This window comes from Corvus cornix, chromosome 12, assembly GCF_000738735.6.
Source record: "Corvus cornix cornix isolate S_Up_H32 chromosome 12, ASM73873v5, whole genome shotgun sequence".
Lineage (NCBI taxonomy): Eukaryota > Metazoa > Chordata > Aves > Passeriformes > Corvidae > Corvus > Corvus cornix.
In genome coordinates this window covers 9,702,932-9,727,049 of record NC_046342.1, presented here as the reverse complement: position 1 = coordinate 9,727,049, position 24,118 = coordinate 9,702,932, and the positions used below count along the sequence as shown (strand labels likewise).

Genomic DNA, 24,118 nt, shown 5'->3' with positions numbered 1-24,118 from the left:
CATCCAGCTTTGATTACATTTCCTCCTGCACTGGAAAACAAATTATGTTTTTTTTTAAAAAAAAGGTAAAAAATACCCAAGAAATCAAGAGATTCTGGCCTTTCTTTCCCACATTCCTCCGACCTGAATTTCCTGAATAAGGAATGCGTGAGACAAAGCCATTTGGTATCAGACGCTAATTTAAACTTAAAGAAAAATAACAGCTTAAAAAGGGGAAGGGAGGAGGGAGTTTTAATCCTACATGATAAAACAACAGCTTGTGATTGCTTCATGTATCTCAGGAGTCAGAAAAGCCAGTAAGAACAGTGAGGCAAATTGTCAGCTGTCCTGGGACAAAAGGAAACTACAGAAGACATATTGCCTTACAAAAGTTTTATCTGAATTTGTACTTACAGAACCCTCTAGTGCCTATCCTCTAGCTGCAAGGTGTTATTTACCTATTCCTTAGTCTCTCAAGCCCCTTCTTAAAACACAGCAAGATTTTCTGCCACATGGTCTTCATCCACAACAAATTAATGTCCTGTGCACTTCTCCTTCCAGGTAGTTTCTATTAACAGTGGGGAAGAAGTTCATTGAAGACTCTGGGAACAAAGACAACCCCCAGTTTTTGGCATATAAAGAAAACCTACCAAAACCTCCACCAAATCCAAAAAAGATCCAAGTTATTGGGATCCTTCACTGCCCTCTGCTGTTACCAGTCATTTAGCTTCCAACTTACTCTTTAATAATGTTGAGCTGGGGCTCATGGCTGGCAGCATCCCAGCCCCTTTCTCAGGCGGGTTGGAGCCACAGCTTGCAAATATGCTGAAGTTTAATGCAATCTGTCTTCTTTGGTAATCACATTCCGCCCGCACCGCATGCAATAAAGATGTATTGGTAAATGCATTTGCTAAAGATATACTCCACTGAAAAGGCTACAAGCCTGATTTAGAGGAGGCAAGGAGGATAACAGAGGCTGGCAATAGATGCACCAATGCTCCGCACACAGCAACCAGGGGCACAGATTGTGCAGCAGCAGCACAGGCACCACTTTACTTTAAAGCTGAGGAAGAAAAAGAAACCACATGTTTTGGGAGCTGGGGACTTTAGAGATATCAGAGAAAAGCCCTTTCCCTGGCAGCTTTAACCTTGCTGATTTGCAGACATACAAAGACCTTCTTTGTAAACAGGAAGGAAAAAAATTCCACTAGGACTAGCAACAACATTTGGTCTAATATATCCTGACAATTTTCCCATCTCCTTCTGTCGGGCTTCTTCTGGGAGCCGGCTGGCAGCTTGTTTCATGTTATACTTAAATCAGGCATACAGCTTCCCCTCACAATGCTAATGCAGAGGAAGACTGCTTCCATGGAATATCCACCTCTCCTCCACCCTGTGCTTTAGTAATCCCATGAGAGAAGTCTCAGTTTTCTATTACCATCCTTTCCCCCAAATCCACTTTACTATATTCTCAGCACCTTTTGGAGAATTTTCTACTGTCAAAAAAAAAAGGAAAAAACCAAAAAACAGAAAAGCCTGCCCTTGAGGGACACCTGACCCACTGAATTCTCACATGGCCCAGGACCATACCCTAGTTGTAATGTCCAAATACTTCATTTTCTTTTCCCCTTCACTTGTTTCAATAGCCAGAAATTCTTCCAAGGTACTGAGCAGCCACTGTCCTAAGGCATCAACAGAACCTACTGGGACTCTGCATCTCAGAAGGAAGAGCCGTAAGGCTTCCTGGCCTCCCACACAAGATGAACAGCTTTTAGGAGTGTGCAATTTTCTTAACAGACAGCAGCTTTGCCCAGTACAGAACCTTTCCCCATGCAGCAATGAAAAGAAGCAAGACCTCCAACTGCAAAGTCCCATAACAGGAGGATGTTTAGAGACTGTTGAAAATGTTGCGGACATTGCCAAAATGGATTTACCCACTGTTCGCAGTACACAATATCCAAGAAGGCAAAACTAGGGAAAATCATTCACTGACTTTGAAACCTGGGAGCATTGGTTCTACTGTTGTGGTGGCAGCTCAGTACAACAGGACCCATTGATGGGAATGAAGTGGGGACATACCACAGTGTGACTGGGTAATGTGGAATGAATGTGGGAAAATGGATCCCAAGGAAGATTTGTCTCCTAGGAAGATTGCAATTTCACTAACAGATACCACAGATCTCAAAAACATTTCTCAGAAGAAAACACCATGCAAAACAAGACAGCAAAGCCAGGTAGCACAACAGAGAAGCTTTTGTTACCTTCTGAGCTGCATTAACACAGCGCTGATATTCCTTCGCCAGTTCCGAGCATTTGAGCGCTTCACGTTTGTTTTCTCGGTAGCACTTCAGAATTTCAGACTGCAGGTTTGCACAGACAGGATCAGTGTTCCTCCTCCTGCAGGGAAAACAAGCACAGAATGATGTGTGAAGAGGAGTTTTCAACCACTTACTACCACTTTGCTAGTAACACACATACTAATTTTATGCTGGAGTCATGTAGTCCTAATAGAGAAACTGGTGGGAACAGCAATCAACAAAGTGGGTCAAATGACCAACAGCATCTTTCAGTTGAAAAATCCAGGGTACTGAGCAGAAAGAAGGAACATGATCTTTCTCAGCTGGTCTGGAAGGCTGTTTCACCCTTATATAAAACATCATCTCTCCTCTGCAGTCAGGAGGAAAAAAAATCCCCAAGTCCAAGAGTTTCAGTGATTTTCCCAACTCACACTGGAAATCTTTGGCAGAACTCAAGAATCCTGGCTGGGCCTGCACTAGATCTGTAACAGTCTGACAAGGAACTGAACAGACTTGTTGAATAGGCCACCCTGATCTATTGAATTCTCATCTATTTAAACACTACAAGAAATCCAGCATGGTTGGAAGCACTGCAATTCTCCTAGTGACTAGAAAAAAAAAACCAGAATAATAGCAAGACCAGATATCTGTTTCTTTGTATTTCTGCAGCAATTAGTACTCATACTCTGTAAATGGCATTGACAGCTACCCAAGAACAATTAAGGATGATGTTCTTTTACTCTAATGTGCATGTGTACATATGGCACATCATCAGCAACAGTACCAATAAAGGGGAAGGTCGTTGTAAAACAATCCCAGCAACAATGGCACAAACACAGTAACAACAGTGACATCAGCTGCACAGACAGGCAGACACAAATTGCAGGAATTCGCAGCACCATGGCCATGGTATGTTTTACCAGAGAATAAGAGAACATATGCTTAGGTGTAGCAATCCTCAGATGGCGTCTCCTAAACCATAAATCCATTTAATTCCTTGCTTTTCCTGCCCCAATATGCTTAGAGATCTGTGCCCAAATATCAAATACACCTCTTCCTTCCAAAGCACTTGATGCTACAGGCAGGCAATTATGCCATGCTATGATGTATTAATTTCCACAGTAGCTCATTCAGCAAAAGGGCTGCATAGCAAGGCAGAGAGAGAGAGAAAACATGATCTATCCCTGGGCATGTCACAGTCGCTCAGGTGGAACAGATTTCTAAGAAACAGGAAATCTTAAACCAAGATCTTCTAAAAGCTTTTGGAGAGCTCAGATATGAGGTCCCAAATCATGCACATCTGTGTAAGGTGCTCAGGAAAGAAGCAGAAGGATCAAATGAACAATAATTTTGTCTTTTCCATATCAGCAACCTGGGTGCACTCTCAGAATAATTTGGTTGAGATTTACTCTAATTAATACTTCTTCAGTCCTCAGTCTTACTGCCAACATATACGGACAGAGTAGGAATTTATCAGTATGACAGCCACACTCTACAACACGGAGATTTGGATCAGAAACCATCAAAGATACTATACCGACTTCTTTTTCCACCTCTTTACTAATCTTACAGCTTTTAGAAGAAACTTATTCCATGCACAGTCTCTAAAGGCTAGCGTTCATTTCTAATTTCTATGTTATATAGCAAATCACCTTTAAAGCCTCGAAAATCCATATTCTAAAAAAAAAAAATCTTCAAATTTTGGGATAGAAAAGAACCCAGAGAGAGCCTCAGAAACTCATAATGTTGGCATTTTGCTTTGTCACTAACTTTAATATCACTCTAATCAAATCAGTGAGACTGTGGAAATGATACCAAACAATACCAGGTCAGGAAATACCACCAAATCCCTCAATTCATTGAAAAAGTTAAGACTTTTAAAATTAGGTTTTTTAAACTCAGTGATGTTAAACTGAAGGGCATTTTGTAATTTTCATATAGAAACCTGGAAGAGCTAAAAGGTACAGCATACCACAAACCAGTTTGTATTTGTCTGAGCTGAACAACACGGTATGAACATCTCAGAAATATTTAGAAATATGATTGAGGTTGTCATTGTCAGCAGGGAGAGCTACAGGAATTGTGCTTTGCTTTAGATCACTGTCCTTCCTATGTCTCCACTGCCTAGAGTAAACCATAAAGTTAGGACCCACCTGTGGGCTCAGACAGGGCTGCAAAGCCTGTGGCCCTCTTCCTTAGCTGACCCCTTGGTGCTCAGCCCACAGGGCTATCTAAAAGCCACACAGTGGTGAGCAAGAAGCCACAAGAGTGAGTATTGTTGCCTAAAGCCTACCAGAGGCAGGGGATCAATCAGCACAGGCTGGTATGCATTGCCCAGCAAGTGTCTAAATCAGCATTCCTACACACCACTTCCCACAACACAGGGAGGATTTATTTGGTACCGCGTACCCAAAATCATAACAAGATTATTCTCCTTTATTGCTTCAAAATAAAATCTCAACCTGTGGTTATGCATCAATTGCACCAGCTTCTCAAAACAGACTTAGATATGCTAATCAACAAATTGCAAAGTCGGTTTAGGTAATTATCAATGCAAGTTACTGTGGAGTCTGGGAGTACACAAGTTATCCATATCCAGCAGATTAGTTCTGGTACCCATCTGGACTGGGAAGAGGTATCTGAAGTGCTCTGGTGAACAGTTGCCTGAGGTGCTTTCTTCCTTACACAGCAATCACAGCGCCTGCCCAGTCTGAATCAAAGGGACGCCACTCTCCTGCTCCCATTAAGTCTCAGCTTCAGGTTGCAGCATTTCCACACAGTGGGAACTGCAGCCCTACACACATACAACAGCTGCCCCTCACAGGTGTCTGTCTTTCCTCATACATACCTGAGACAAAAAGGAATTAAACAACCAGCATCCAACTACAAACACATCTGTAGAGTGCAATGACATTGTGGATTGAGTTCCAAAGGAGGTGGACTTTCATCAGCTATCTGCCTTCACCCTCAGCCCAGATCAAGGCTCTTGGCACTAACTAATCTTTAGAAAAATTCATCTTCTGGACACCCAACCACACTGCTCCTGATGTGTCGTTGTTTGAGGGTTTTTACCATTATTTCTCATATGAGAGGGAAGGAAAATGGTAGAGAAGGGATGAGGTTTGTATACACAGCTAACCAAAGACTTGTATGCTTTGACCTTTCTCCTAAAGTGGGTCACAGTTTTAAGCATAATATGTCACCACCAAATGAGGTAGACAGTTGGCCTCTGTCTAAAATAAAATATGTTGCAACTGCTACGACTACTATCAAAACAGGTGTAAGAGGCTCATTTACAGCAGCTAGGAAAAAGGCAGGAGAGAAGGGCTGGGCTGGGAAGCAATAGCACAATATCTGCAGACAGAAGTATGGAAGACAAGCTCTAACAATACCTTGGAAATAAATAAATGCAGGACATACAGAATATGAAAGATTAAACCAAAACACACACTCTCATCTATTTAAAGGAGGAGGAAAGGAGAAAGGATGACACGTTGGAAAAAGGAAAAGATGAATTTAGAAATGAAACTCATTAGCAGCGCCTTCCCTATCACAGAGAGGAAAGAAACCTTTGCCTTGCTGCTGTGCAATGGGCAGGAAGGCTACACACACATGAAATCCATGATTTCAGAACTTCCTCTCCCCCTCCCATGGAGGGATTTAAATCAGGTCTTTGTCTGGAAAAGAACCGAGAGGTTTTCTTAAAATGAAACAAAGGGCATCCTTCTCCCTGCTATCCCTTGAGGTAAGACAGAATGAGCACAATCTTGCTGCATTTTGACACCGAGAGTTACCAAATCCTTTCTATCACTGCATATTCCCTTTATTTAATAAATGAAATCTCATCAACTTATCCTTCTTCTATTATCACTGCTGACATCAATCTGATAATATTGGCTTGGCGTGGAATCGTGCTATTATATGTCCTCTTGATATTTAATTTAAGAGAAACGTCTGCAGTAGGGTGAATATGTGAAGCAAGCTTTTTATTACTGGCAGCAGTAAGGACGCTGGGAGTGAATTAGACATTCATCTTAGTCAGGGCCAATCTAGTGGCTCAGAAGAGGTTTTCTTCTTAACCCTCTCCTAACTGTTCAATAGCGGCAGGTAACCGCTGCTTCAGTCAATAACTACATTCATTTGTCTTGGTAAATTCATTCCTACATGGATATAAACCCCATGAAGAAGTACAAAGTGCCTGGGAGGTTAAAGCAAGGTTCTTTGAGAATTTCTATCATAAGCACTGCACTAGTAGGAAATGTGCCGGTCTAAACGTCCATCAATTAATCAAAAAGCAACACAGTTTCCGAAGACAAACACCCAAACTCACTGCAAAAAGCAATTAAGGCTGTATCATCAGGATACAGACCCAGAGACAGAAGGTTTCAAACACAGCACAATGGCTACTATTTAGGTGCTGCTGACAGGTTCTCTTTTTGAAAGAATTATGGACTCAGTATTGGAAAGCAAGGGAAAGCTACAAGAGGTCTATGTATTTGCTGGTCCTTCCACCCAACTGAAAGATCAGACTACTGAAGCAGAGGTGCAACTTTAATGCTTTAGAACTTGGCAGCTCTTTAGACTAGTGCAAAATTAGTAACTCCACAGTGAGTAGCACACCATCACTTGGCTTTACCAGGAAGAACAGCAATTCCAGATGGAGTTAAGAGCAAGATCTTCTTTTTACATTTTACTCTGGGAAACCATTCAAGCTGAACAAAAAACTCAAGACAGAGGCTGATGGTATCTAAACCCAGACACTTTGATACCCTGCTCGGAACATGATAAACAAAGACATGCAGGATCCCTCATACAAGCCAACTTAAGAGCAGCACACAGCTGCAAGCAGCAACCTAAATGGGGCAGCAACCTGGAATTTCTTGTGGGCTACAAAATCCAGTAACTGGATTAGCTGCTTTTTGCTGCATTATTTGACTAAGACCAGTGTCTGAACCAACTTGAGCAAACCACATTAGTCACCACTGTCACTACAGCACAGACAGCCCCAGACATCATCAATGAGATGCACAGGCAGCACTGCCAGTAAATCCCAGGGCACACAGCAGCAGTTTCTGCGTGTTGGGAAGGAATCAGCCACGTTGTATAGTTGGTTAGTATGTTTATATATCCAGGGTCCATTACACACGTCTCAGACTAAGCCCAGTGATGCTTTGGTCACATAAACGGGGTGTGCTGCCAGGCTGCACTGTACATATATAAAACTCAAGAGGTGGTTAACTGACCTGTAACTGCATCCTCCCTTGAGTAGCAGTTGGCTCTGATGGCTTCTCTAACATGTCAGAAAAATGACTCCAGACAGATGCAATACACAGCACATAGAAAGGTTTCATTCTCTCTCATTATTGCATCCTTGACATTTACAGCAGAAAATTAAACACAATTGAAGCATTTCATTCACATATAACAAACTCATCAAGCACAGAACAAACAGGCAGGCAAGCTAACTTTCAGCATAGGCTGCAGGATGCTGCACTGTCACAAACCAAACACTGTGCCCTCACTACAAGCTATGGGATTCCATGATCCTGCACGTCAGCTTGGTAACATAGTTTGAATGGAAGAGGTAACAGTCGTGTTGCAGCTGTTTGGCAGGAGAAATAAGAGATGGAAGAAGCTTAAAAGATTATCCAAATGCCTACTAAAAAATCAGTAATGTTTAAGCTACATAACCTAGCACAGTGTAAACAAACTGCATGTCTCATGAACCTAAACTAATGTGATCAGGAAGGGTATTTCTGATCAGCCTCAAGTACTCAAAATACTGCTCATCAGGCTTTGCCACTGATCCAGGTGGAATAGAAGACTTGCAGAAGTAACATACTGTTTACAGCAAGAGGGGACAGACTAAAAGAAAAGGTGAAACCTCGTGACAATTTTCACAAGAACAGGGGTGCTACCTCCAAATTTCAGCTGAAGCCACTGTACTCCTGTCTAAATCCTTCTCATATGCCTTGTCACACTGTCAGCACACTCCTGCCCACCTGCAGTATTTCCCCTCTCTCCCCCTTGACAGCTGCATTTCAATAACAGGTCACCAGATTCTATTTTTCCACACCTTGTTCATGGAGTGCCTAATGAATGAATATTTTAAAGTACTGTGAGCTTCTGGGTGACTCTGTGATCCTACAAAATTTGTCACTCAGGTACTTCCCAGTCTCAATTCCTGTTTTGACAGCTTGTTTGAAACTGCTACCAATTCCCCACTGTAGTTCATGCACTCACTGCACCTCTGCCCTTCCCAGGACAGATACAGATCACAGATACACAGAAGCAGGTCTGAAATTTCCCTCTGTGTAAGTAATTAGATTCTATCACTGAGAACAAAAGTTACCACAAAAGTCCAAGTCTCAAATGTCAGCCACTTGCTGTGTCACTGTACTGCATTCAGTAGAAACAGTCTGCCCAATCCATATTCCATTCACCAAACAACAAAAAAAAACCCAAAAAACCAAACCAAACCAAAACCAAAACAACCTCCAAACTCTAAAACATACAGATTCATGTCAAAAGTAACTAAAATCTAGCAGTTTTCTGTAACAACCTCTAATTTTGGAAATCAACAACTTCTTCATTTCAGTCATGAAATTGATGCAAAGAGATTGTGTGACCCATGCAATGCTGGTTCCAGCTCTCCATCTGACTTACTCCAGTGTATCACAAACTCCCCTGTCCTCCTACATGGTTTATCCTCACACACAAGTGGTCATTTCCCATCTGACCAATGGGTCTCCCTGAAAGACTTTGACTTACACTTCATTGTGCTTTGCCAAGTGCAGTTTCAACCAAATTTGACTGGCTTCCTTAGACCTCATAAGCTGCGGGCACTGGGGTTGTGGTGGTGGGCTGTGGGTCTCTGGGGGAGCAGAAGGGCAGCAATATGCAAAAAACTGTACTAAACCATATAAAATTAAATTATCCTTATCCTACTGAACCTGCAAATGCAATAACTAATCACCCCTATTAGCATTCTGCATGGCAGATGGCAAGTGGTTTAGAATAATGAGAGACTTCTCCCCACAAGTGGATAATTCCAATGTACATTTGGATGTAAATTCTTTACTGATTATGATGGTGGAATACTGAGCTATGAGAAACTGCCAGTTTGGAAGATGAAAGGAAAACTACTGCCTCTTCCTTCACTTGCCAAGAGATACAGAAGTTAACAGAACTGGATCTCCTGCCCACAAAGCCATGCACCATTTTTTCCCAAATATGCCAAGCTACTAAAAGTTGACTAGCAAAGATGAAGAGCCTAAAGTTAGCAGCAAAACGGTCTCTGGAAGCCAAGCAGGAATGAGTCAGAATCTTGTTGCTGGAAGGAGTTCTCTGAATCAGAAAGGAAGCTGGCTCAGCTCCCACAAGGCAGAAAAGCAATATAGCAAGCAATAACTGAATCTGAAAACAACACACAGCCCAACAAGTGACCCGAATAGGGATTTTCTTTCTTCAGATAAAAAACACAATCTAAAAACTGGTTAAGATCTCAGGTCAGGAAGGGAAGGCATGCAGTCTGTAGAAGATATGCAGCACAAGCCCTAAGAATATATGGGTTGTGCCAGCGCTATAATGTTTGGGAATTAGTCAGGGAACTGTTGGTCTATTAAATACCTCCACAGAAAGTTTTCAGTTTTCTAAAGAAAGTAACTGAAGATGTGATATGCTGATTACATATAACCACAAGACGTGAGGGACAGCAGGTTCAGTAAATTTCTCCTATGTGAGATGATCTTATAATAATGTCACACTGCAAATAAAATGTTCTTTTTTAAAAGAAAACCCTAACTACTCATTTGAACAGCAGTTGCTTCTCCAAAATGCCCCTGAGCATTGCACTAGGTTCCTACAGTTTACTTCATGCTACACAAAGGTCTACCAGTGATGGACAAAAATATGAGTCCATTAATATATTCTGCACTGACAGAGTGGCATATCCTGCTAAAGATGCCAAAACAAATTTAGAGAGGAGATTGAAGCTGCCAGTGTTAAAGTTCAGGTGGGATCTGAAGCTAAACATTCACCTTATTAAAAATTCCCCTTCTGCCCACATTCTCTAATCTTCAAAACCACAGTGCCCCCTTTCACCAAGCTGTGCAATTCTGAGCACTGACTAAGCAAAGATCCCCATTAAGCAGCTACTTATCCCTCAGAGAACATCAGTAATGGTGCTTTCAAAGCAAACACACAGAAAAAGTCTTCAAAGTCTGGTTTTGGGGTGAGGTTGGGGGTTTTTGTTTGTTTGTTTTTGTTTATAAGTAAATACTGTAAATTCAAGAAGTCCTCAGAAAATCGAAAAAATCCTTATAGAAAACAATTTCGATAACATGGTTCTAAGTCTGGAGAAGAGCAGGTGAAACGTCTCAGGTGAAGCAAGTCTGTGCCTACTGAGGCTGCTCCAGTGTGCTGCTGGTGGCTCCTGCAGTCAGCACAACACTGACCAGCTGTCTCCAAGGAAACAATATTCATCCCTGAACAAGAGCTCCTGCCTTCCAAATGCCAGTTTTTTGGGTCAAATTAGTTTGAATTGTAGTTGGTATGGTATGTATATGTCCCAGACATGCAAGCAAGAGACCCTGCCAGGACTAACAAGAAAAAGGCAAGTATAGAAAGAACCAAACCCAGCAGGGGTCTCTCACAATAGGCTGAATATCCCATAGCCTAGAAACCCGTTTTATCAGAGTAACTTCATGAACAGTCAAAATCACACCAAATAAATAAATAGTAAAATAAAGTCATTGAAGCCTGATTTGATGGCAGAGATGGTTTTTCTCTTCTTCTATAAGGAGAAAAGGACTTCAGTCTCTCATCAGCTCAGCATTAAATGCCACCAACTTCCTCTGTGCAGATGAATCACCATGATGCAAGGTGTCCATAGCAGTCCTACCACAGTCCTTATTTCCTCAGAAGACAAAAATATAGAAGTTATGACCTACAAAACAAACTATTTCCTCGAATTTCCCCCACTGATACTTGCCTTTGGTGTCTTCTACCATCCCTCCCTCACTCCAGGAGGAGACTGTGACTCAAGAGTAAGGACACAGCGTGTATAATCCAGAATCAGGAATACAATTACTGTTCAAAATAGCAACACTGCCCTTGAAATCAGTTGCAACTGAATTAATGACCAGATTGTTAGTGTGTTACCTCAACTTTGCCTTAGGCTGCTAATTAGCAAACAAGTCATTAATTTGCTGGTAACAAGTGGTTTCTCAGGCATTATTGCTTCTGACATCTTTAATTTGCCACTCTTTCTGGAAAGCTTCCCCAGACAGCTTTAACCTCAGTCCTTTGCAGATCAACCCTATGCCCTTACCACCAGCACACTACAGCACACACAAGTTGAAGACAGAGGCAGAAAAACACAGCAGGAATAGGCTAAGGTGGGTCATTAATTAATATTCATGATACCTTTCCCAACTCAAGCCAAGGGGAGGGAGGGGAAGACCAAAGGCACAAAAAGTTCTGGATTTTAGTGTGGATCTGCCATTATTTGTAAATACACACTAAAATACTATGAAACCTGGAGAAACCTTGCTTCCAGCATAGTACACATTGGAATATGCAATTCCCAGTGTGAGGGCATAGATCTGCTTTTATTTTCACTGTATTCTCCACGATAAAGAGCTGCGAACTGAAATATTTCATGTCCTCTGATGCACAAAGTATGACCGAGGTTTGTTTTAACAGCTGCACAAATATCCACGCTTTTGAAAACAATCTGGATTTGGCCTGCCAACAAATCCTGATCTAAGGGCTTTATAAAGGCAACATTACCACAGAAAACAAGTGCTTTCCATGTAAAAATCGATAGCAACAGAAACATCCCTAACAGACTACATGGAGTCTTTGGCACCTCTTCCTTTGCTATTCCAGTCCTTGCTATTCAGATCTTATTTTATAAATGCCCAAGTTCTACCAACGTATCGGTGAAGAAATGCTCCTGCAATTTTGAAGAGACACCAGTTATTCAGCGCTAAAGAACTGCAATCTCAGTTCATTGGAGTAATTTATCAGCCATCTCTCATCACGCATGAGAGGAAACACAATAGTGTGAACATTAGATCGGAACATCATTTTACTAACTGGGCAAAACAAAAATCTTATTTAGAAGCAGCATCTTAGTAATCCCCAAGAACTGAACTTCAGAAATGGATGGCTTGGATGAAGCACACAATCTAATAAATTTTCAAGATTTAAAATTTGGTTCAAAAAAGAATAATCTGTCCCAATTGGAAAATTTATGCAAATCCACTGCACATATTCAACTTCTATCTCCACATACCATATTCCTAAAGCAGTAGGGGAATGTATGTTGCTAGGAAATCCATGTACCGGTACAAGTAGTTCTTCAACAATAGGTCTTCCAGAATTCATAAGGAAAATGTTTACATGCTAAGGTAACGAATGAAAAACTTTGTGAAGCAGAACTGAAAATAATCAGAAACTTTTTTTTTCAGTAAAATGCACACCATGTAAAATGTCACAAAGTCAAAATTCACTCATATACTTTTACCCTCTTTTGAAATAACTTTGAGGAAACTCATGCATTATAATCTCTTAGAGAATATTTCAATTTCCTACTAAGAGCAACTTTATAAAAGTGAGAAACAGAAAAGCTTTGACTAATAACCCATCTCTTTATTTAAAGATTATGAAACAGACTCAGTGCAGACAGAGAAGGAACAACTAGCATAAACCAAGCCCCAAGGGAAGAACAGGACTGGGACAGAGTCAAATCATTTTGGTGAAGGTATCATCATTGCAGGGCACAAAAGCACTATGTTGAGGTAAGGCTATGGATGAGCTTTCAGCAATAATCAATCTCCTATTCCTGAAAACTCTTAAATCCCTATTGGAGAGGCTCTTAATTTCAACACTAAATTAATCATTTATCTAATCTAATGATAGGAGAAATCCCAGAGCAATTTTGTTTGAAAACTATGATGTCTTTACGCTTCTCCTTTGGCTTCACAACTGTCCATATAATAACTGTTTCAGACCTGTGTCTCCTGGGCACAGTCCTCTGTTGAAATACCCAAGGCCTCACAGTAGACTTCCAGATTAACAAACTCAAGTATCATCACATAACTAATTTATAAACTTTCCAGATTTACATAAACAAAAAAGGAAGTTTATCTAGGTTCCAGTTAATCTTGCCATTCTAACTACGAGGCCATCAGCCTCATAAAATCTTGTGCAATTAAATAAAACCTTCATTTCCATGAGTACTGAAAGCAAGCCATAAATTCCCTGTTCCTAGCAGACAATCCATTCATGAACTTTCTTCCCCTACCCTCACTGAGTCAGTGTGGTTTCCTACTCCATGTTCAGCCAGGAGGATACTTAACTGCTTGCTGGTTTCTCTAACATAATCACCTTAAACACTCATGTCCATTAAGTTTAAAGATCTTAGGACCATTAAATGAAACTCTTACATAGTAAGTCCCACATGGAGCAAATCTCTTTGGCAGTTTCTCCATTAGAAAGCTGCCTTGGATTCAAGGCTGACCTCCACCAGGATAAGATGCTGACCTTCTTTACGCACTCCTTGATAACAGCACAAAGCAATGCAGTCCTCTCAGCACAACATGCAAAGCAACAGAGTCATCAGTAAGCAGCTTCAGAAACAGTTCTGAAAACTGTAGGGAGATCTCAGAGAGAAACTCAGCTTCAGAACAATTTTATCTTTTAACAGCTTCCTAATCCCCTCACCTGACTCCTGCAGCTTTACCTTTTAGAGTCACACCCCCACCCAGGCCAACTCTTGCATCCAAAATGAACAACCACAAAAATAAATAAATAAACAAAAAGTGATAAGACAACCTTCACAAAAGAAAATAAACCACTCAAAAAAAAAAAAACAAAACCCCAAACCAAAAAAACCAAACCAGCATTTTGAGGATAAATCTAGAGTGCTGCACTAAGCCATAACCTCTTTACTGATGGTTTTTTCCTTTCCCTTAACAGATTCAGGGACTGTAATAACATTTAATCCTCAGAAGCTAATCTAAATGTAACACTCAAAACAAGACAAAGACAACGCAACAGAAAAAAAATTTGGCCACTGCCTTTTGGGAGTGCTGCTTTATCCCTGGAGCGAGCGCATTAATAGAGCTTGGAATGAAATGCCATTTTATTCTCTGTAGCAGGGAGGGGATTAGCAAGTTGTCTTCTCTAAACCCAGTCTGAGTCATGGCTCTATGAACACTGAGAAAAGGATGTGGAACGAAGGGAAGGGCGGGGAGCACTGGCTTTTTATTTACATGCTGCTTCCTTTGTGGGTGGTTACTGATGTGCACAGTTCGCTAAACAGGGAAAGAAAGGGGGGGAAGTTCTAGGTCCCCTGACTTTAATTCTGTTGGTTAACAAAAGAGAAAAATAATAATGCACCAATTATAACAACATAGTTGAGACAACATGTCCGTGGCAACTGTCCAATTCACCACAGCATGCAAGCAACAAGGGCAAGTTGCTTAAGGTGCTGAAAGCTGTGCTCAGTGGTATCTTGTTGCTAGGATCTTTTTCCTGGGAGGAAATAAAACAGGTTGGACAGAGCCCAGAACAAAGAAGAAGGAGACAGTCTGATAGGAGGTATGTGGAGAAGGGAGCAGGCTGGCTTCAGATGAAGAGATGAGGAACAAAGTCCACTGCGCAAGTCAGGCCATGCAGGCGTGAAGCCTTGAAGTGGAAACAAGAGCTAATGACTGTGTCAGTGATTTAATACAAAGCTCAGCACTAAGTACTTCACTTCTGTTTTTATACAAAGAGAGATAGGAAGGTTTACTTGTCTACCTCGTAGGCATGCTGTGAAGGGTCACTGGTGGAAAGGTGTACAATATTCCTAAATCCTGCAATGCTTGACAATCACTAAGGAGAGTAAACAGGCCATGGAACACTAGACCACTTGTGCAGAGCTGTTAAGAGTTGACAGCAGAATTAAAAAAGTCATTAAATGCCAAGAAGACACTGGGGTTTTGTTTCAGATATTTCTTCTCTTTGCTTTGACATGGACTCTGAAAAACAGAGCACTCACTGTGGAAAGAGCCCCAGCCCTATTTCCCTCTGCTGATACACAGTGGCAGAGGAGAACAGATACAGGGTAGGTTGGTCTCACAAGGCACAAGTGCCAGGGGCAGGTCTTCACAGTGTAACAGGAATAACAGAAGCTAAGGAAGAGATGCTATGTTGAAGGATATGGACTCTCTGCAGATGGAGAAAGTGCCACTCCTGGCTTCCTTTCCTTAAGGAGATATCACAGGCCAGCACTGGAAACAGGCAGACCTGTACTTCATTCATACTTTGGCTATATTCCATTTCACATAATTTTGCAGGAGTGTCAGTTTATTCCTGTGAACCAAAGAACCAGATCTGCATAAATCAGTCTAACCTATCCTTAGCACTTACTGTGCTTGTATGTCTAATATGAAAGTGCGAAACAGGATGAGCAAACTCTTCTTTCCACTGAAGTCACAGGATCTTTTAAGTCATTACCATAAACAGGCTGTAGAAAGACTTGAATGTAGGATGCCTAAGAAGAGAACCTCACAACACACAGACTTCATGTCCTACCAATTAAGCATGGATGCCAGAGTAGGAAGGAACCTTCCTCTGACTCTGTCCCAGCCATATCACAACACAGGTGTGAGGCACACAAACTCTTCAGGAGTGTTTGTACAGCATGTTGTACACAAAGCAATGATCTGGAAAGGGTCACTGCATGCTGCTGGAAGAGACACACTGCAGGTTGATGGGAGAAAGCAATGACTCTTCCTGCATGTACAATTATCAAAGGGCATTATCACTCCCAGAGCATGCACTCCAATGCTCAGCTCAGTGCTATCCTGGCTACTGCTGGCAATTTCTACTGTAAAGAAATAGAATGCATGATGTTCACCTTCACCCTCAGTTTCATTCATGCCACTCATCTTGTCCATTTTCAAGACACCCCCAGCCCTGTTATCTTTTCACACAAAATTCATATTAGGGCAGGTGTCTCTTTTTGCTGCAAAGAAGACAGCCCAAGGAATACATCCCTTTATAATGGCTCAAGTTCATATTGCCATCAAATAGAAGAGCACTGTACAATAAGGCCAGAAGCCAGGGACTGTTAGATGATAAAGGCTCAAAGAAAAGGGGAAGAAACCCTTAAGAGACCATAAGCATTCATCACTCTCTGAATCTTGAAAGAAAGAATTCATTAGCATTTGCGTTGGTCTCTGGCACTAACCTTTGCAAGAAATGGTTGCATTCCTGAGTTTCCTACATTACCAGTCTTCATCTCCACAAGAAACAGAACAGATCAAAGGAAATGGAAACATCAGGAACCAACCTTCAGACTACCATAAAAAATACGGTAGTTACAGTCTGTAAGAGTAAGTGAAGAACATAATCCCAGGTCCCAGTTGCTTCCTTCACCAAGTCACAAGGATAAAACTCCACTACACAAGTTCACGACAATTGATCACACATTTGCAGAAGCAAATCCAAGAAAAGATTCAATTGATCAAAGTATCAGAACGTTATGTCCTATGAATTTTTAAAATTTTATTTAAAAAGAGAATTTAGAATTCTGCTATGGAAAACAGTATGGAAATGCAAGCAATGTGTTAGCTGCCTTATTTTGGCTTCTTTAGCAACTTATTGCTTGATTGTCCAAACAAAAATGCGAAATTACAACAGGTTATGTGACGCTTTGGCAGTCAAACATAATTTTAAATAAAGACAGCACAATATACTGCACACCCCCCTAATATATTCATCACTACTATATTATCTATTTATGCAATTAAGTATTGTAGAGTCTGGATTAGACCCAACCGGACTACATATGCTGCTACTCCAGTTTATTGCATGTTGGCCAACTGTTTACCCAACTGAGATCCAAGTGCTGCTCTTGACAGTGTAATTGCTTTAGCCTCATTAATATTAAAGAATTATAGAAAATATTTTTTCTTGGGCAGCTGTTAGTGCAAGTGGAACAATAAGTTATATAACACTACTGGCAAATACAAATATAATTTAGACACTATATATGCTCATGGTAAAAAGACAACATTAAAGGTCCACTTATTGTGCTAAGGCCAATTAAAAAGACCAGAAAAATCGTTGCACCCATTCTAAGAAAGCATTCATGAAAATTACAACTCTAATTTGAAACTAAAAGGGATGAGATTTAGAATGTTTACCTTTTTTTTCCCTGGACAATGAAAACTTTAGAACTGGCATGGGTTTTCCTACTTTCATGCCCAATGCTGCAGTGTGTAGGTTAAATACACTGGGTCAAAGTTGGAACAGATTAAACATGTTCCATTGCTATTTTGAAAACCCTAGTAAATATTCCTATTTAATAGTAACTTTTTAAGTCCCTCTCTTCTCCCTCACCCTTCCTCGCAAGATCTATCAGCTTCACACTAAACTCTGTCAAGCTTGGCACAGAAAGAGAGGATGCCAGCTTACACCTGCTCAGTCCCCTCAGTACCTGACAGGAGGTAACTTCACACTCTGTTTGCAGGAACATCCAGAAGCTAGGCACAAAATGTTATGAAATGCAACTGGAACTGCTGAAAAGAACAAAAAAGGGCTCCTCACTTTATCCGCTCCTCTGCCTTGGTGGCTGCCTCCTGGTACTGCTCGGACGTCAGCTTGTAGATCTCTGCATTCTGAAACAAAGAATAGAATGCTCAGCTCTAAAAATTAAAGGCGTCTCAGATCTTACCTTGTCACAAAGTCGTCTTCTATAATTAATAACAATTTCCAACAACAAACAGAATATTCAGTTCAAAGAACACCAGAAATGCTTAAGAGTCAATTTTATTTTCAGTAAAATGCATCAAGGCCACAACACATCCTTCATTCCAAGCTTCACCCTTGTGAAGGGAAAGAGGGGGAAAAGGTCACTACCAACCACTCATGAGTTTTGATTATTCCATGCAACCACAAAAACAAGGTGTTTCCAGCACAGAGTTATTTTCAGTTTGGTCATGTTTTTGTTCTCTTCTATCATTAATTGCAGTGAAGGATCTTGTAAGTTACTGACATGCAAGTATCAAAATTGGCTGCTAGCACTGGAAAATCCATTTTACATTTCAGTGCTTCTACTTATGTTACTTATTCTTTAAAAGAAAATTATGCAGCCTGTTTCCCTTTTAACAACATAGGGAGGCGTATCAGGTATCAGTTAAGGCGCTGCCAAACAGCGTCTTGAGTGTCTTGCTGCAGGGCTTAAGAGGTTTGCATTAAATTCTCCTGAACTTGCACAGAAAGAGTTTTCACTCAAGACTGCTCAGTCGCTAAATGTGGAGGATGAATTCCTCCTCTGGCTGCACTGAGGAGCCTCCCAGGCACAATCAGCAGGAGGCAATGGCTGCACTTCCCCAGCGACTGCACTACAAGGTCTTGTGCTGCTAAAGCGCTGATAAAGCGGCTTTAGGCAAAGCTGCTGGACTCCACTGGCAACTGCCTCACTCAGAGCTCATCTGCAAGGCTCTTACTCTGAAAAGGCACAAGCAGAAAATATGCAATAATCAATCAGAAAAAGTGACAAAATGGTATTGAAAGCGAGGACAGCTATTCATTTAGGGCTGGTTCGAGCTGCTATCTCGTCTCTCCCCAAATTTGGTCATTTTATATAGAATACTATTCTTGCCCTTCTTCATTTATTTTCCCATAAATGCAGCTGTGGTCCTGCGCATGATGAGCCGACACATACTGTTCAGTGGTTGGAAAAAGGAAAGGACAGATATAACTCAAGTTCTATTAGTGGTTCTGCCACTTGTGCAATCTTGGGCAAGTCACCATTTTCCATCTGCAAGTGAGGGATAACAGCTGCCTGTATCTCTGAAGTTGTGTGAAGCTCAGCTAATTGGAAGGTTTATAAAGGTTTTCAGAGCCTGGGCTTCAAGGTGCTATATTTAAGCGTTTTATCTCTGGTGCCTGAATTTATGTTACATACCAAAAAAAACACAGAACAGATTTTGCTTTTTCAAACTTTGACCTAAGAGACAGATTTAAACTGAGAAATCATGGAGGACTAAACACTTCAAAATGCATTTTACCGGCAAATTATCATTAATGTTTTTGTTTACTTACTTGTTACGAAGTGGTCAAACTTCAATGCTATTAAATCAATTTTTCTCCTTCCTATATTGAAAAGTTCAGCTTTTAATGGTGCCATTTTCTCTGGCCTGTAAACAGACCTCATGACTTACAGCTCCCTGCTGTTACTTATTCACACATGAAACCAAAAGACCTGTGCTTCATTAATTAGATTTGCCATTAAAAATTAAATAATGTGAATAAGTAGATGTAAGCGTTATCTCCATTGGGCTTCAAAGGTCTCACCATTTCTCCAATTACTACCCAAGCAATTTTCATATTTCATACTGTCTGATTTCTCAAAGGGACTAGATCTGAGAAATCAAAATGAGAGAAACTGGGAAAAAGAGAAAGCAAGGTAGCAAAATTAAACATTTTTCAGGCAATAGGAAGTAGCCCCATCAGATAGTATTAGCCTGCAGCACTCTGCCGTGAAACAGCAGCGGGAGAGGAAAACAAGAACAAATATGCTGTATGTGAGACCCAGCATGAGGTCACGTTTAACCCACCTAAAGAAAGGAACAATAGCCAGCAGAATCACTTGCTGGATGTATTGTCGATTCAAGTGGTTGTGGCATAACCTTACCCAGTTTATTAGAAAGAGTTCAACTGCCCAGCACTTCGGTCAGACTCATCTTCAACAACATCAACTACGGACACGGACAAAAATAGCTGGGAAAGGAACCCAGGCTTTAGTTCTGGATTCTGAAGCTGCTAAAAGCAGGCAAGCAAGAGCCTAAACAGAGAGGCAACAGCCTCAGTGAGAGAAAGGAGAAAAGACTTGGCCTCAGAGCAACCACCAGGCACACGACACCACACAAAGATTGAGGAGAGGCACAGAACACTTTCAACATGCAGATAAAGCTGCTGAGTTTTAAAAATGAAAAGGAAACATCTTTGCATGTGATCCAACTGAGCCTCTTATGTTGGTTCAGACCTCATATTTCTAATGCTATGAATCAGTACCTTTAAATGCTTCCCCAAGTAATAAAAATCAGGGCCTACCATTTAAATCTGAGTTTGTTCAACAAGCAGACTTTTCAAATATGTTTTCCTTGGCCTTTAGACCCTTTCCAACCTTGGGAAAGTCACATTCCCTTTTGTCCTAAACACTAAATGAGCAACAAATGGGCTAAATGGGCAAGAGAAGGGCCTTTCAGCATGGGCACAGTCACAGCAGGTTCTGTGATCTGGGGCTTCACTAACAGAGAATATTTTTCCAAATATTCTTGTCTATACTACTTCAGACACAAGATCTGCTTCATTTTCAGCAGTGTACCCACCATGCTATGGCAGGCGAGAACGTTCCAGTGGCCTAAAACATTCCAGGGATTTATAATATGATTGCAAATGATGAGCTAAGCCAGGAACAACCTGAGCACTTCCTCCAACTTCAGCAGGGTCACCTTCACACAAGGGCTATTCAGCAGGATCAAGGTGTGGTATTTGCACTTGAAACAAAGTTTGAGCTGCCTATAGTCTCAGTGAAGACCTTAATCTTCGTAAAACGATATTCAGTGGTACAGTAAAAGAGAGAACATTCCACACAAAATTACAAGACATAAACGCTGCTTTTAATTTACTTTCACAATATTTGATGCTTGAGATAAAATGGCAGCTCACAAAGAAAAAGTTGAACATAAGACCTCAACTATTATTAAATAAAGCTCCTGGCAGTCTTAGTTGCAGAAATAAGTTTAAAAACATGACCAAAGTACACTGTAAGGGCTCAAATAACAAAAGACACAGAAAGAATGAATGAACCACCTAAAATGTTTCACTTCTCTCAATAAAGCTGAGCCTTAGGGGAGTCAACTTCAAAACATCAGAGCTTTGTCATATGGGGAGATAGCTCTCCAGAGAGGACAAACAAACTAAGCAAAGAAATGCTAGTTTGAAAGATTTTTCCCTGCTATTAAATGATGGTTCGTAGCAAATAATAAAAACACCAAGAAGTTGTAAAAATACATAACCAGAGCCTAAAGTGCAACAGAACCACTTTATCCTGCTGTTTTTCTACAACAGATTTGCTGCTATACCCTTGCTCTCCACTCTTCCGAAACACCCTTGTGCTAAAAATTCCCTTCCAAAGGGAATCAATTTTAAAACTTAGAGCTAAATTTGGACTAATTTTAATTCAGCATTCCTCCTTGGCTGCAAACATGCAGAGAAACTCCAACACTCACACTACTACACCTCACTACACTGCCCAGGCCCTTTCCAGAACATATAGCAAAGAAAGTAAGAAAACATTATGGCACAAGACTGAGTTCTCAGGGTTATTTCAGGAGGGAAAGTAATTGAAGCATAAAGAGAAACCCTGCCAGCTCATTCTCACACTGACATTAAACCACATTCCTTACAACTTCGATGAAACATGTGCTACTTGTGGTAACATGTAAAACAGAAAATCGAGCAAAACAAGCATGAGGAACTGGAAATTAATCAGATTTTAGGTGAAATTATTTGTGAACATCAAGCTGCAGCATTAAAAACCTGATACTGGGACAAAGATTTCTTCATCAGGTTCAGTCCAGGTCAGTAGATCAGAAGGTGTCTTGATTTAAAACCAACAAATCCAACCACCATCACCACAGCTATCTTGAGGTATTTTGACACCCCAGAGTATAGAAGCTTGTCAGTGGTCACAGTGTTTAGAGATACAAAGAGGATTAACAGCTGTTGAAATGCTGCCAGCCTAGATGAATGCCAGTGATAGCTCTGATGAAATGGAGCAGGGCAGCAGAGGCCTTGACAAATGCTGCAGACGACAGCCGGGGGATTAGATGGTACAATCTGCCTCGCACCTGACAGACGTGTTGCTTCGATCCCTTCTCCTGACATCCACACTCACCAGCTTCCAGCAAAATGCTCTTTGCAAGCCCCTCTCAAATCCAAAAGAGGACAAGAGGCAGTGCTGTGAGAGGGGCAATACATGCCGTGGCATTGTAAATTTGCGAGAGAAACAGGTAAGCAAAGCAAAGATTACTTCTTACAAATCAAATGTCAGCTGGGAGACATTCAAATTCCTCCTTCCAGCTGCTTCTGAAGCCAGAAATAAGACCTCACACCATCCTGAGAAGCAGCACAACTGTGGCCTGCCTGCACACTCTTGGGGACAGACAACACACACATGCCCTGGATGCAGCTGCTGCCATGAGGAACTCCAGGAAGCTACAGAGAAACATCGGTCACTGCCAGCTTTGGGAGCCACCTTTGCTCTCAGCAGTGCCTCAGGGAAGCAAAGGTACACCCAGGTTCCCCACACCTCACCGGGTCCTGGGTCACACACACTGCAGATCAGGCTGCTCATTCTCACCACTCAGAAGTCTCATGCAAATGGCTCCTAACAGATTTGAAAAATTACCCCATGTACCTGCATCCCTCCCACAGGTACAGAGGCAGATGAGCCGAACCAATCTGGTCACTGGATGACCCTACGGATGTGTTAAAATCAACTCACACAATCAATCACTGCTATCAGCTTTGGTCCAAAACAGGGAGTTTGGGAATTTCAGAATATGCTGCAAGAAATCAACTCTTCACCTCCTGAGCTCGCTCCTCTGAGTTCCTGCTCAGCCCATTTGCTGGTATCAGCCAGCAGTTAGCTCAAAGAGATCATACACGTTTCCTCCTTCCCATCAAGTGCACATACAAATAAAAGCCAATTAACAAGGAAGAGAAACATGCCTATAGAGCATATCACTAGAGCACAGAAGTTAAGGGTTAAACTGCTTTTTTGAAAATTCATATGCTTTTTTTCTCAAAAGGTAACAGAGAAAAGATGCAAGGAACTACAAACAGCTTGCTGATACAGAAAAAAAAGATTTTTTTCAGCCAAAGCCAACTTCTAAACACAGCTCTGTTGTTTGCTGTTCATGTGTGGGTTCATCCACTCCTCCCGCTGAGACCAATAATGAAATGAGAGCATTGAATTTGTGTCATTCTATTCTTTCCTTCGGCAATAAGCTGTGAGATCATAAATTTTGGATTAAGATTCAGAGAAAGCATAAAGAGAGTAGTGTCCACAGTAAGAACACAGGCAAGTTAAACTAGTCAGGAGCAGAAGTACATTCCTCTTTGAACAGATCTTCTCATGTCTGCAATATTATCCTGAGTTGAAAGCAAAATATTAATTCTGTAGCATATCTAGAAAGCTTCTCAAAGATAAAATCCCACAGAACACCTATCTCCACAAAGCTTGAGGAAGGCAGAGCTGGGGAGAAGGAACATGGCTGCCTTTATCCTGTGGATAACAAACTAGGTACAAAAAGGTTAAGCTACAGTCCCTAAAGCACACAGTGACTCAAATAAAAATACGCATCCCAGGACTTCCCAGAAGCAGGGTCCTACACCGAGATACTCCATCCAAGTGAAAATGGGTTTACAGACCCAGACTGTGATCCCACACCAGAATCAGACTGTCTCAATGAAGGCACCCTGGGAAGAGTCTAATTAAAACAGGTACCCCACAGCAAAATGGTATTAGGGACTTCCAAAAGCTACAAGTGCCTCACTGGAAACATTTACAAAAGCCTCATGTTATCTCCAAGTCAAAAAGACAACCAGTAAAAAAGAAATTATTACTACAGAAGCAATTAAAAGGGCAAGAAGGAGAAAAGAGAAAGAAACACTGTGTTTATATGAGGTTGCTTTAAAGCACACTCATCTGAAAGACTATAAACAAAGCATTGCCAATTCTTTAAACAAACTCTGGAAAGTAAAAGCAG

General features: G+C 41.2%; 1 protein-coding gene across 4 annotated transcripts in view; it reads right to left on the bottom strand.

Moving 5' to 3' along the window:
* CHCHD6 (coiled-coil-helix-coiled-coil-helix domain containing 6) overlaps positions 1 to 24,118 on the bottom strand; it is a 110,082-nt gene that overhangs the window by 34,878 nt on the left and 51,086 nt on the right. For all 4 annotated transcript variants that reach the window (XM_010390093.3, XM_019280398.3, XM_010390094.4 and 1 more), the window contains 2 exons: positions 17,883 to 17,953; positions 2,241 to 2,376 (listed from right to left, as the gene is read on the bottom strand). In XM_010390093.3, the coding sequence (XP_010388395.1) occupies positions 2,241 to 2,376; positions 17,883 to 17,953 (207 nt within the window). The remainder of the gene's footprint in view (positions 1 to 2,240; positions 2,377 to 17,882; positions 17,954 to 24,118) is intronic.